The sequence below is a fragment of the Pleuronectes platessa genome, chromosome 22 (assembly GCF_947347685.1).
Source record: "Pleuronectes platessa chromosome 22, fPlePla1.1, whole genome shotgun sequence".
In the NCBI taxonomy this organism is placed as follows: domain Eukaryota; kingdom Metazoa; phylum Chordata; class Actinopteri; order Pleuronectiformes; family Pleuronectidae; genus Pleuronectes; species Pleuronectes platessa.
The window spans coordinates 2,342,167-2,356,720 of NC_070647.1; the positions used below are offsets into that span (position 1 = coordinate 2,342,167).

Here is a 14,554-nt window from a genome sequence, read left to right on the forward strand (position 1 = left end):
CTATCTTTTCCCTTCTATGAAGGGTGGTGCCCCGCGAGAACTTTAACCAATTAAAGTTATGATTTAATATTAATATTTTAAATATTAATGTTTTACATTTTATTATGATAACCAAATTTATTGAGTGCCTAAAGGCACACCATTCTATGGTAACACTTTTTACGTACTATTGCACAACATGTCCTTGAGACATGCTCGAAGTTTAGTTAATTGATTACTTTGTTCAGGTTTTATTGATAAGTATAACTGGGTGTCATCCGCATAGCAGTGGAAATTTACAGAGTGTGTCCTGATAATGTTTCCTAGTGGAAGCATATACATTCCTGATCAAAATCATAAGACCAGTTAAAAAATTGCATGAATTTGCATTTTGCACTGTTGGATCTTAGGAAGGTTCTAAGTAGAGCTTCAAAATGCAAAAAGAAGAAATGGGAACAAGAGACCAAAAGTTGTGAGCAGGCAATTTATTGAAAACAACAATTTAACTCAAATAGGCTGTTCATCAGCTGATCAAAAGTTTAGGTAAGAGAGCTGGTCCATCCCAAGTGGGATGAACGCCGTCTCTCATAACAAGACCAGGTTTCCTCAAAAAAGTTAGCCAATTATCTACAAAGCCCACGCCGTTTACAGGACATCACCTCGACAGCCAGCAGTTAAAAGACAACATGCGGCTAAACATGTCATCACCTGTTGTATTAGGGAGCGGGCCAGAGAAAACTACTGTGTCTGACATCGTTTTTGCGATAGCACACGACTCAACATCATAGCTCAACATTCACTTTAGTGACCTCTGACATGCGAAGCCCGGAGTCATTGCTGCCGACGTGAATTACGATTTTATTGTATTTACGTTTAGTTTTAGCCAGCAGCTTTAGTTTAGATGCGATGTCGCCGGCCCCCGCTTCTGGGATACAATTAACTATGGTCGCTGGTGTCGCTAACCTGACGTTTCTCAGAACCGAGTCGCCAATAATCAGAGTTTGTTTATCAGCGGGTGCCTCGCTGAGTGTAGAGAATCTATTTGAAACGTGAGCTGGTGGCTCTTTAATCGTGGGCTTTTATAGACTAGCACTATGCCCCCTCCGGACCGTCACCCAGCTGCCCTGGGCTCCCTGCTGCACGGGACTAGTCAGGGGGCTGCTAGTTAAGGCTAAGCTACGTGATAAGCTAGGTGGCTCCGCGGCTAGCGGTAGCCGGCTAACTACAGCTAACGGAGTTTCTAAGCTGCTGAGCCGAGCTTCTAAGTCGGTAAGCCGAGCCTCCATCGCTACCAACACACTACATTTATTACAACTACCTCTACTGTTAAGGGAGGCAGAGGAGTACGTAAACATAAGACACTCGGAGTGGAGGAGCAACAGGGAGAGAGAGAAGACATCGCTGCTATAGAGCTACGAGGGTGAGCTCAAACAGAACACAGAATCACTAAGCAAGATAGAGTATGGGTTGTTATGTGTGGGTGTTTTAACTACAGACCGGTGATTTTAGCCGTAGTGCTACAGAGAAACAGCTGTGTTTAGTGGAGGAGCTAATACAGAGAGCGACCACCGCCAGCAGCAAGAAAACAGGAAATGACGCAGCACGTTAACCGTAATGACAAACGTACACACAGCTCACCAGCTCCGGAGTGTGTGTGGCTCTTTAAGGCTCGTGGAACGTCTTCCTACAGACTCCTCCCACTCCACACGTCACATGCGGAACTGTCAACATGGAGGATCCGATAGAAGGTTCCACGAACCCACTTCTGAGAGATGGTAAAACATGCTTCCCGAGCTGCGGTGGTGATGTGTACCGGCGAGAGTAGGAATCACATTATTAACAGCTTTGTCAAGATTCCACTCTCGCGCATAGAATGCCTCTGCAAAGTCACTTTTTCTTGCCTGCTAACAAGCTACGACAGATACATATGTGAGGCGTTTATATCGATTGTTCTAGTAACATTCACCGAAAACCTGTGCATTGTCGTTGTTAATACATCTTTGGACTTTTGTTAAAATCATCCGTGATGATACAAATCAAGTCACGGTAGGTAGGGGAGACTCGGAATATTGGCTAATCCCAATAATCTCCTTTCCTCACCATAATTCCTTGACCCCGATGGAAAACGTCATGAGGTCAAAAGGAAAGATTCGAAGGAGCGTGTGTAAGAAAATCAAACATTCTGCGTTAAAAACTTTTTTTTATATCAATAACAGAAAACCCGCACATACTACAAGGTACAGGGATAAACTCTGTGATATACGTCTTCACTTACAGTAAAGTTTCCTGTTCAAAACAGAATGACACATCCTGAGAACATATGTTTTTAGTTTATACAGAGGGAAACAGTCAACCATCAATTACTAACAGGAAGTAACAACAATAAAGTATTAGCGTAAATAAACAATGAAACAAACAGGCAATGTTGAAATGGTATAATAGCATGGAGAACACTTAACACAACTGTAGAAAATAATTTTTTTTTATGAATTCTGCAATCAAGGGATTTGAAATAACTTATAATCACAGTTACAGTATTTGTATTTAGGTCAGGAGAAATCAGGAGCTCAGATGATCATGTGAGGATGTTCATCGACCATGTTCTGTTTCTTTTGTATTTACTTGGATCTGTCCAGGTTGCACCACTATGTTGCATCACTTAAAATGTTGCTGTTTCAATGAATCGTTGGATGGCTTTTTCTCCTTACCTTTCCTAAAGGATTGTCCGGTGTTAAAGGAAGTAAGTTAGGAAGCATTGAAATTCCCTTCTTCATTATTTAAAAAATTCAAATGGCTCTTATTATGGTGGCTGCTGAAATACGTCCGGGTCATTTCACTTGGTTTGGAATCTTCCTAAGAAAAATGGACTGTTCAAATGCCCCCGGGCTCTTCACTCGTCTGACCCAGTCCGTAGGCAGAAGTCTGGCCCAGAGAAGCAGAAAAAACACAGAAAGTGGCTGAGGGCTTCACGGATTGGGTTTTAGTCGCAATGCGCTTAAGGCCTAATATTTAGGGATGAGATGACCTGTTGTAAGAGTGAATGTACTAAACGGTTTGAGGATGTGCTGCTGTGTTTGCAGAGTGTTACACAGATTTCCTGGAGGATGACTTTGATGTGAAGACGTACACTGCTCAAGCGATACATCATGCTGTTATTGCTGAGCAGCTGGCCAAGCTGGCACAGGGCATCAGTCAGCTGGACAAGGAGCTTCACAGCCAGGTACAACCCCTTCACACACCTTGTCATCTGAAGGAACACATTTGTAGCAAGAGCAAAATGATAGTTCATTAATAAAAAGCTTTCTTATAAATCAGTGTTTCTTTATATACAAAGTTTAATCGTTTATTTTTTGACGATTGCAAATGTTATGAAAATCTTTCGGTTTGTGACCATCCATCAGACATCACATTGACATTTTAAGATTTCACAGTGAGCTTTTCACAAGTCTTACATGTTATCTTCTGGAGAGAGCTTACATCGACAATATTGCAACTATACTAGGCAAAGAAACTTAAATAATACCTAGACAGCCTGAAGATGAGACATTTAGAAACATTTGTATTCAGGAAAACGGCCACATTCTTACATCAGTCAAGATCAGCTTCATCTCTTTAAGTGGTAACCTAAAATGGCATAATAATAATAATAATAAAAATGATCTATTTAAATATATAGCACTTTTCTCAACAATGTTGACAAAAGCAAAGCTAACGCTTTGACACCTTAATGCAAATAGGGGATAAATAAGAATCAGTTGTTAGTAGGGATGCACCGATATGGAAATTCTTGGCCGATACCGATATTTAAAATAACAATCTGGCCGATAGCCGATACCGATACCGATATTTGTTTATTTTCTTTTTGTTGTTATTCATTCACCCTTTTGTGCCAGAAAAATAATTAAATCATTATTTAAAAGCACTATTTAAAAAAATGTCAGCTCTTCATCACTCTTATCTTTTAATGAGCACAAATTGAATCAGATTTATGAAACAATCTTTGATTTAACTAAACTTTATTTAACAGAGACATATTATGCCCATTTTACCGCAAGTTGAAATGGTTCCTTGGGATCTTAATGAAATGACTGTAACATATTTTGGTCAAAATACCACAAGGATAATTTAAAACAGCACCTTTTTACCCTGTCTAAAACAGCCCTGTTAAAGTAGCATTATAGAGAACGCGCTTCTCTTGATTTGCGGTAGGAGTATTGCCCGTTTATTAGATGTGTTACGGCTTCTGTGTGTATGACGTGTGTTGTCAATTCCCTTGTTACCTGTGCATGACGGATGAATAGAGCTGGTGCACATGAGAATAAAGTACTTAAACAGACGCTACGCTCATACTTTTTACGCCAAGTTACACTGCGTGAGTCAAGATAACTTAACAAGCCCTCCTCAGTTTTACCTGTTTTGGGTGTCGGGTAGAAATCACATCGCGTCAACACCCACCGTGGCCCTTCGCGATGCTTGTTTTAATTAAACAGTCGGATTCCCCTGGTCCGCACCAGTTCTCAGTCAGCTGCTAGGCGCCAGCCGAGGCGCACCGCAGGGTGCCCCCCGCGCGAACAGAGGGTTCCCCCAGCGGTCGCCTTAGCTGAGGTTATCCGCGAGAAGGGCCCGACACACGTCCAGAGGGGCCGCCGCTGACCGCGTACCCGGTCCCCTACAACTGCCTCGCCTTCCGTGCTGGTGATGGACACCGCCCCGCGGTCCAAGAGAAAGAAAGCCCCCGCACCAGCGACGCCGTTAGGCTGCACCGGATGAGGACCTCCCGGTGCCGCACACTGAGCCTCCGACGGCGCGGAGAGGAGGGCGACGGAGCGACTGCTCCCCCAGCCGCGGCACGTGCCCAGCGGTTTTACCACAAATATGAACATCGGCCAATGATATCGGTGAAAGTCAAGTTTATTACCGATAAGCCGATATCAGTTAACGAGGCGAATATCGGCCGCTACCGATGTTCGGCCGATAAATCGTGCATCCCTAGTTGTTAGTAGTTTTTTGTGTGAAAAAGGCATGACTGGACCACATTAGCATCAAAACAGAGAACTGCATCATAAAGAATGCCAAGGTTTTCTTGCTGATGTTTTTGGTCAGGTAAGAATATTTTAGAGTTTGTGGGACCAAGGATTATGATCTCAGCTTTATCGTTGTTGAATTTTAAAACAATTTGGTATAGCATTTAACATCACTCAGCCAGGCATGCAAACAAACAGCAGCAATGAACAGTATCATACACAGAACTTAGTGCCGAGCATAAAATCAGCCCCATCCACTGATTTACAGTACATCTTTATTTCCAGGTTGTGGCCAGACATGAAGACTTACTGTCTCAGGCGACTGGGATAGAGACTCTTGAAGGTAAAGGAATACTGCTTGATAACTATTGTTACTTCACTAATTTCTTTTTTAGAAACAGCTTCATGGATTTGCACCATGGACTTAAGAATGTTTATTTTACTCTTGCTCTGCTACTGGTTTTCCACATTGTTTGGTCATTCAGAAATCTAGAATGTATATAACTCCAAATATTCTGGACACAAGATGTGCCCTACGTCACAATTGCACGTGCACATCTTTGACTATAGATAGACAAGTTAATTAGTGACATGTCAAAATAAAACACTGAACAGGCAAAGTAAATTAATTTAAAGCTATTTCAGAAACAAGTTTATTTGTTGGTTGGCTCACTGTTATTGCAACTTAACATGTGACTTGATGAATGTGTTAGAACCGCCGAAAGCACATCAACTTCCACAGCTATTCAAAGAAAAAAAGATATAAAAATACATCTGTACTAGCATGAATCAATCTTAGCAACAAATACGAGTGTTTTCTCTGCTGAATGCAAACTCTTTTTCTTGGTGGCTGACAAAAAACACCTCATGACAGGCATCGGGAGGGTCAGTGAGGATTTCAATGCAGTGCTGACAGGTTGTCAATGCTGAGCTTAAATGCAAAGCAAAAACTGAGGGGACACTAAATCGAAACGACCTTCACATGCACAGTAGTGCCTTCCACAACTCATAATGACAGAAAGCATTGGCATGGTTGACGAGTCAGTGAATAGATGATCTGCTCTTGTCAGATTACATATTTACAAGTTTGTGTCATCAATGTAGTAGTAAGTAACTACCTGTCAAATGTCTGACCTACATACTATCATATGAATCCATGCACTACTTTTTAAATTGCCCTGATCCTATCAGCAGTCTCACCAACCAATGATCATTACATCAATGTTTCCAGAATTATCTACAGTAACAGGGACCTACTTCTTTCAATCTGCAAATACTGCAGTTCTAGTGTTTTACCACAAGAGAGAGGTAGTATTCCTGAAAGGAAGTCTGCTAACACCAAAGCTCTTTAAATCAATTATTTTCTTACTGTTTTCAGGGGTCCTTCAGATGATGCAGACAAGGATCAGTGCTCTGCAGGCAGCTGTTGACAGGTAAATATAGAATCTTGTGATTCTAGTCAGATTACATGTTTTTAATGTCAACATTTGTACAGATGTAATGGGCATTGCTGTCTTAGATTCCTTAGACTGAACAATACTTTCGGAAAAGGGTACTACTAAAAATAGAAAAAATATGATATAGCTCCCAAATATGCTTCACCCTCCTTCACATCCTGAGGAAAACTGATTTATCCGTAGTAATTACTGATGGAAATGTCTTGACCTGACAAAATCACAAGTAGTATTCAAGTTCTCTGAGGTGATTGATTCATTAATTTTCAAACTAGAATGGCACTCAGTGGAGCGCATACCTCTGCCTAGTGTTTTGTAAAATCACAGTGACCTTGGCCACCAAACTCTAATCAGTCTCTCTGAGGGGCCAAGTGAATGTTTGTATCAAATTTGAAAGAATTACCCAAAGTTGTGTCCACCTTCACCTTTGACCACCAAAATGTAAACAGTTCCTCTTTGACCCGATTTGCAAATTTCTATCATATAGTTTTTGAGTTATTGTATTGCAGAAACGTGGTGGAGGAGATCAGAGACAGACTAGCGAGAAAGATACAAGTTTTGCTCAGCAAAAAGTTATTGTTAATAATTCTACCCTAATAACTAATACTTACCCTGCTGGAGTGGGAACCAGGTAGTTAGCTCATCACCTTGGAAAGAAACAGGAATTATTTAAGAGGCGCTGGATTGATTTGCAGGATATCATCACATGTGTAATACTAACATCAATAACTAACTAGGGCTACGTTGTAGCACTAACGGGCCCGAGCACAGGCGATTTCAAGTCTGTTGCGGTCGATGAAGAAAGAGCGTTCGATGACCAAGCGCTCGTCTCCGTGTTACATGCGTTTGGGCACTGCAGCAAGGATAAACGCCTCACTTTCTGTAGCCAGCAGGTGGTGCTATCGTTTTAAATCATGGTGTCTTTGTAGATGTCATCAGGTCGCGACTCTTGTCTTACATCTCTGGTTTGGACTGGATTGGACCAGTGTTAATTTTGGCAGCTATTTTTGATTTAGTCTTAGTCTTAGTCTTTTGACGAAAATGCATATTAGTTTTAGTCACCTTTTAGTCATTTTAATCCTTCTTAGTTTTAGTCTAGTTTTAGTCGACGAAAACAAATTCCATTTTAGTCTAGTTTTAGTCGACGAAAACAAATTACATTTTAGTCTAGTTTTAGTCGACGAAAACTAATTCCATTTTAGTCTAGTTTTAGTCACATTTAATAGCCACATTAAACTCCTTTTCTATAAAAACATATAGCTGCAGCCTAATAGCTTAAAAATATATATTTAATTTTAAATGTGAAAACAAAAAGGGAGAGCAGGTCAGACTGGAGCCGGACACAGAAACTGAACATCGGTACAAACCAACTGCAGCTTCTGCTCTGATGAAGAAGCTGCGGCGCTGATCTCTGAGCAGCTGAGACCAGAGAAACTCTGTGTTTTCACTGTTTCCATAGTTAAGAAGCAGTCGGTCACTGAGAGGCTGCTCCACGAGAACGCGCTCTGCTTTCACTGTGTCTCTCTGAGCGAGTGCGCGAGGCGGGGGGCGGAGCTACGGACCGGAGCGCTATCTGGGAGCGCACAGGCACACACACACACACACACACACACACACACACACACACACACACACACACAGATTCACTCGCCCGCTCCTGATACTTCATGACGGCCTGATACGATGATGTTTTAAAAATTATTGTGACTTAGTCAACCACCAACATTTTCGTCTCGTCTCGTCTCGTCAACGAAAATTAAAATAGATTTCGTCATAGTTTTTATTTTCAAAGATTCGTTTTCGTTACGTCTTCGTCTCGTCTTCGTCATGGAAAAAAGGTCGTTAACGAATATATTTCGTCATCGTCTTCGTCAACGAAATTAACACTGGATTGGACCAAATATGTCCAAGATACAGAAGCTCATATTTTAATGGCCTGTGATCAAACTTTGACGTCACGCCAAGGTCACACCGTGAGAAATCGATCTTTTAATAACTCTTCATCTCCATCTTGTTGTGATGACACTCAACTAAATTTCACGTTGATCTGATGAAAGCTCTACAACAAGTACATCAAAGTAAAAGTGTGGAATATGGCCAAAATGGCTACCAAATCCAAAATGGCGGGCTTCCTGTGTGGTTTAGCATATCTGTCCAAGAGACTTATTTCTTTGTTATGAAAAGACACATGTCCCTATCGATTTTTGTAAATGTAGACCAATCGTAGTGCCGGGGCTGCCCTTTATGGGGCGCTAGTCAGTTATTTTGACACGCCCATTCCTTAAAACTATCTGTATATCTTCAGGGGTGGGCTGTTGACACACACATGTAGTTTGAGGGAGCTGGACCCATGAACACGGAAGTTACAGCAATTTCGTATGTCATGGCGAGTTGAACTTTGATGACACGCCATTAATAATCCGCATGATGAAAAGTCACAGTATTCTTATGGCTACATTATCAATGTCTTGAGACCCGTTTGACACAGTTTTACATGGTTTCACAAAGTGGATGAGGAGAAATACATCCAAGTGTAAAATGTACCAAAAACAAGACATTTCCTGCTGCCACCAGGAGGCGCTGTGATTTTAAGTCACGATTTCTGTGTAGATGTCTTCAGGTCGCGACTCTTGTCTTACATGTATAGTTTGGATTCGATTGGACCAAATATGTCTGAGATAGAGAAGCTCGTGTTTTGATGACGTTTCATCAAACTTTGACGCTACGCCACGGTCAGACGGTATGACGAAAAGTTGATCTTTCAATAACTTTTGATCTCCATTTTGTTGTGATGACACTCATCTAAATTTTAAGTTGATATGGTGAAAACTCTACGAGAAGTACATCAAAGTAAAAATATGGAATATGACCAGAATGGCCACTTAATCCAAAATGGCGGGCTTCCTGTTAATTTTTTCATAATGGTCCTTGAGGCTTTTTTTTGCATCTGGTCATGATACACACCTGTCTTGATTTTCGTGAGGATCGGTGAATGCTAAATGAGGGGCTTTTCCGTAGGTGGCGCTGTTGAGACATTTTGCCACGCCCATTTCCAAATACTCCAGAATACGTAAATTTAAACCACTTTCTAATTTACTGCAAACTTTTACAACTTTTTGAGCATGTTTATAAATTCTCAGAATAATCCTTTCAATTTCAATAGGGCCTCCCACCGGAGCACCTCTGGTATTTTGACTTTGATGTACTTGTCGTAGAGCTTTCATCAGATCAACTTAAAATGTAGACGAGTGTCATCACAACAAAATGGAGATCAAAAGTTATTGAAAGATCAACTTTTCGTCGTACCGTCTGACTGGCGTAGCGTCAAAGTTTGATGAAACGCCATCAAAAACACAAGCTTCTGTATCTCAGACATATTTGGTCCAATTGGCTCCAAATTAGACAAGTGTTGCGACCTGATGACATCTAGGCAGAAATCGTGACTTAAAATCACAGCGCCCCCTGCTGGCAACACGAAATGTCTTGTTTTTGGTACGTCTTACACTTTGATGTATTTCTCCTCATCCACTTTGCGAAAACATGTCAAACTGTATCAAATGGGTCTCAAGACATTGATAATGTAGCCATAAGATTACTGTGACTTTTCATCATGGGGATTATTAATGGCGTGGCATCAAAGTTCATCAGCTCGCCATGACGAAATCGCTGTAACTTCCGTGTTCATGGGTCCATCTCCCTCAAACTATGTGTGTGTATCAACAGCACCCTCCTGAAGATATTCAGATGGTTTTAAGGAATGGGCATGGCAAAATAACTGACTAGCGCCCCCTAAAGGGTAGCCCCGGCACTACGATTGGTCTACATTTACAAAAATACATGTGTCTTTTCATGACAAAGAAATAAGTCTCTTGGACAGATATGCTACACCACACAGGAAGCCCGCCATTTTGGATTTGGTGGCCATTTTGGCCATATTCCACACTTTTACTTTGATGAACTTGTCGTAGGGCTTTAATCAGATCAACTAAAAATTGAGATGAGTGTCATCACAGCAAAATAGAGATGAAAAGTTATTAAAAGATACATTTCTACTCACACGGTGTGACCGTGGCGTGGCGTCAAAGTTTGATCACACGCCATCAAAACACGAGCTTCTGTATCTTGGACGTATTTGGTCCAATCGAGTCCAAACTAGACATGTAAGACAAGATTCGCGACCTGATGACATCTACAAAGACACCATGACTTAAAATCATAGCGCCACCTGCTGGCTACAGGAAGTGAAGCATTTATCCCTGCTGCAGAGCTTAAAACGCACGCAAGGCGGAGACGTGCGCTTGGTCATCGATCGCTCTCTCATCCCCGACCGCAACATACTTGAAACCGCCTGTGCTCGGGCCCGTTAGTGCTACAACGTAGCCCTAGTTATTAGTTATATCTTCTATCTTTTTTAAGTTAAGTTTTTAGTTCAGGTTAAGAGAATACGCTCCAGTTGCTAAGTCTTTGCAGCAGAAAACGTTTTGTGAAGCCTCTACACCCACATTGGTTCTTAATCAACTGTGCATGTCTCTCCAGGATAAGGACAAAGATTGTTGACCCGTACAACAAGATCGTGGCCAGGATTACTCAGCTTGCCAGACTACAGGTAAGTCTCCACAATACCCTTGATGATTATCATATTATAATAACTTTTCTGTAGCTGTTTTGTGACTCATTTAAATGGCAAAATAAATTGATTGTCAGGTTTTACCACACAACATAATTTTTTATTGATTTGAAGGTTACCTAAACCCACAAAGAAATAATCACTGTGTAGGACAGAGGCTCAGTTTCTGCCTGTATGTAGGCAGGATATTTGTGATGCTCCGAGCTCCAAGCTGCTGTGCGTGCATGATGAAGGGAGCACATGTACTCAGTGAGAACACCGGGCTGCAGTGCTCCTGTGTGTGCAGTGGAGGGAAATCATGATTAAATATTGATGAAACAGACGCTGTAAAAAGGTCAGTGTGGTTCTGAGAAGTCTCTCCCGGGCTAATGGCTGAGTGTCACTCAGATTTTCTCTGCGTGTTTGTGTGTATGTGTGTTTGTTGTATCACTCTCAGTCTCTGGCTCCAGCAGCCAGTGTGAGCTGGATCCGACTCAAACAGCAGCCAGTCAGTCACTGGGGAATCCACAGGATGTGTGTGTCATTTCCCCTCTTGTCAACAACACATCTTCCTCTTTGTCCACCTGAGAAGATGAACATGGAAAAACACATTCTGGAGATGTCTACACTCTGCTCAATTCAATTCAGATTTATTTTTACAGCACCATGCATGCATTATCCAAAGATACCTGGTGCATAGTAAGGTCAAGACTGTCTGTTTAAAATAAAAATCCACCTTAAGTGAGTAATATTTAAGTTGTATATTGTTAAAATTAATTTAAATGCAGCCCATGTAGCCTTATCATAAACCAAGTTGCAGAATCAACATCGGTTAATTTGCTTTTAATGCATCCGGTTGACAACAGCAGTCTAGCCTGGTTTTAGATGTCTGACTCCCTGCACACATTTTAGACCAAAAGTCATTTGAATGTTATTATCAGGCTCCTATAGCTGGCAACAATGATGTTTCTTCTCTATGATTATTGAAGATCGTGATCTTTCACCAAAATTGTCACTGCCTCATTACAGGGACATTTTCTTTAAATACATCAGCATCCCGTACAGTTGGTTACTGGTAATGGTACGGGTAATGGTTTCACAGAGAAGCCCTCACGTGAACCAACATGCACGCACGACTGGACTGGTCATCACAACAAAGAACAGAGCAGCTCAGATTACAACAAACAGAGAGGGACTGTTGCTTCTTTCTTTGCTCAGAATGCTGTGACCCCCACTATATCTAAGCATGCAAAAATAATTGTTTTCTGTTATATAAATGGTTTAAATCTGGTTTAAAGCTTTTTAAAGAGCTCCACTTAAAAGTACATGGTTTTAATAGAAATATGTAGTAGAGTTTGTTCAGCAGGTCAGAACTAGAACTGCAGCATCTACAGACCAACCACTCCGTGTGAGTGGTATTTTGAACCTGGAAAATTTGCCCAAAATAGAGTTAACAGCACTGCCCACACACCCTGAAATCCTCTCTCTCTTCTTACTCCAGGTGGCCTGTGACCTTCTACGGCGGATTATTCGTATCTTGTACCTGAGCAAGAGGCTCCAGAGTCAGCTTCAGGGAGGCAGTAGAGAGATCACCAAGGCTGCTCAGAGTCTCAATGAACTTGGTAAGGACATATTTTCAAATCTGGTAGAAATGTGCAGATCAGGTAAAAGAGGAACTGTTTATATTTTGGTGGTCAAAGGTGAGGGTCATTTTAATCTTACAAAACACTCTTATGAACATAATATTTTAGCATCACCTTGATGGAATTTCTTCAAGGAACAACAAGATTTTGGTCGTTAAACGTCAAGGTTACTGTGACATCATATTTTTGTGACGCGATATATATCCGAAATAACCATATACAGTGCCTTGCATAAGTATTCACCCCCTTTGGACTTTTCTACATTTTGTCATGGTATAACCACAGATTAAAATGTATTTCATCGTGAGTTTATGTAATGGACCAACACAAAATAGTGCATCATTTGGAAGTGGGGGGAAATATTACATGGATTTCACAATTATTTACAAATAAAAATCTGAAAAGTGTTGAGTGCATATGTATTCACCCCCTTTACTGTGAAACCCCTAACAAAGATCTGGTGCGACCAATTGCATTCACAAGTCACATTTGCAAGTCACATAATTAGTAAATAGGTTCCACCTGTCTGCAATTTAATCTCAGTATAAATACACCTGTTCTGTGACGGACTCAGAGTTTGTTGGAGATCATTACTGAACAAACAGCATCATGAAGACCAAGGAGCTCACCAAACAGGTCAGGGATAAAGTTGTGGAGAAATATGAAGCAGGGTTAGGTTATAAAAAAATATCCAGAGCTTTGAACATCTCTCTGAGCACCATAAAATACATCATAAGAAAATGGAAAGAATATGGCACAACCTCAAACCTACCAAGAGGAGGCCGTCCACCCAAACTGAAGAGTCGGACAAGGAGAAAATGAATCAGAGAAGCAACCAGGAGGCCCATGGTTACTCTGGAGGAGTTGCAGAGATCCACAGCTGAGGTGGGAGAATCTGTCCACAGGACAACTATTAGTCGTCTACTCCACAAATCTGGCCTTTATGGAAGAGTGGCAAGAAGAAAGCCATTGTTGAAGGGGATCCATAAAAAAGACTTGAGACTGGGGCGGAGGTTCATCTTCCAGCAGGACAATGACCCTAAACATACAGCCAGAGCTACAAAGGAATGGTTTGGATTAAAGAATGTTAAGGTCTTAAAATGGCCCAGTCAAAGCCCAGACCTCAATCCAATAGAGAATCTATGGCAAGACTTGAAGATTGCGGTTCACAGACGGTCTCCATCCAATCTGACTGAGCTTCATCTTTTTTGCCAAGAAGAATGGACAAACCTTTCCATCTCTAGATGTGCAAAGCTGGTAGAGACATACCCCAAAAGACTTGCAGCTGTAATTGCAGCGAAAGGGGGTTCTACCAAGTATTGACACAGGGGGGTGAATACTTATGCACCCAGCAGATGTCAACTTTTTTGTTCTCATTATTGTTTGTGTCACAATAAAATTTATTTTGCACCTCCAAAGTACTATGCATGTTTTTTTGATCAAACGGTAAAAAGTTTATTTAAGTCTATTTGAATTCCAGTTAGTAACAGTACATAATGGGAAAAAGTCCAAGGGGGGTGAATACTTATGCAAGGCACTGTAGCATGAACATTCACTTGGACCCAAGGATGTCTTGATTAGAATTTGGTGGTCTAAGGTCAAGGTCACCCACTGTGACCTCACAAACCAATTTTTGTGAGAGTATTATCGTAAGAATGCCCCTGAGATAGTCCTACATTCATACATAAATTCATGCATGTCATCGTCGTGATAAGTTCCATTGTGCCAAAAAAGATAATTAATAGATTTAACTACATTATTTTAAATTGTGCACACCCTGTATGATTCTAGACAAATCTAGATGTAAACTGCAGCTGGACTGCTTGGCTGAGTTTAACACCCACTAGG

At 41.2% G+C, this 14,554-nt stretch overlaps 1 protein-coding gene across 1 annotated transcript in view; it reads left to right on the forward strand.

Annotated features, from left to right (window-relative positions):
* The first annotated feature begins 1,603 nt into the window (after nt 1-1,603).
* Nucleotides 1,604-14,554, forward strand: part of cog5 (component of oligomeric golgi complex 5) — a 55,986-nt gene continuing 43,035 nt past the window's right edge. The window contains exons 1-6 of the mRNA XM_053414777.1: nt 1,604-1,754; nt 3,060-3,199; nt 5,289-5,346; nt 6,382-6,436; nt 10,994-11,063; nt 12,565-12,685. Of these exons, the coding sequence (XP_053270752.1) occupies nt 1,709-1,754; nt 3,060-3,199; nt 5,289-5,346; nt 6,382-6,436; nt 10,994-11,063; nt 12,565-12,685 (490 nt within the window). The 5' untranslated portion in view covers nt 1,604-1,708. The remainder of the gene's footprint in view (nt 1,755-3,059; nt 3,200-5,288; nt 5,347-6,381; nt 6,437-10,993; nt 11,064-12,564; nt 12,686-14,554) is intronic.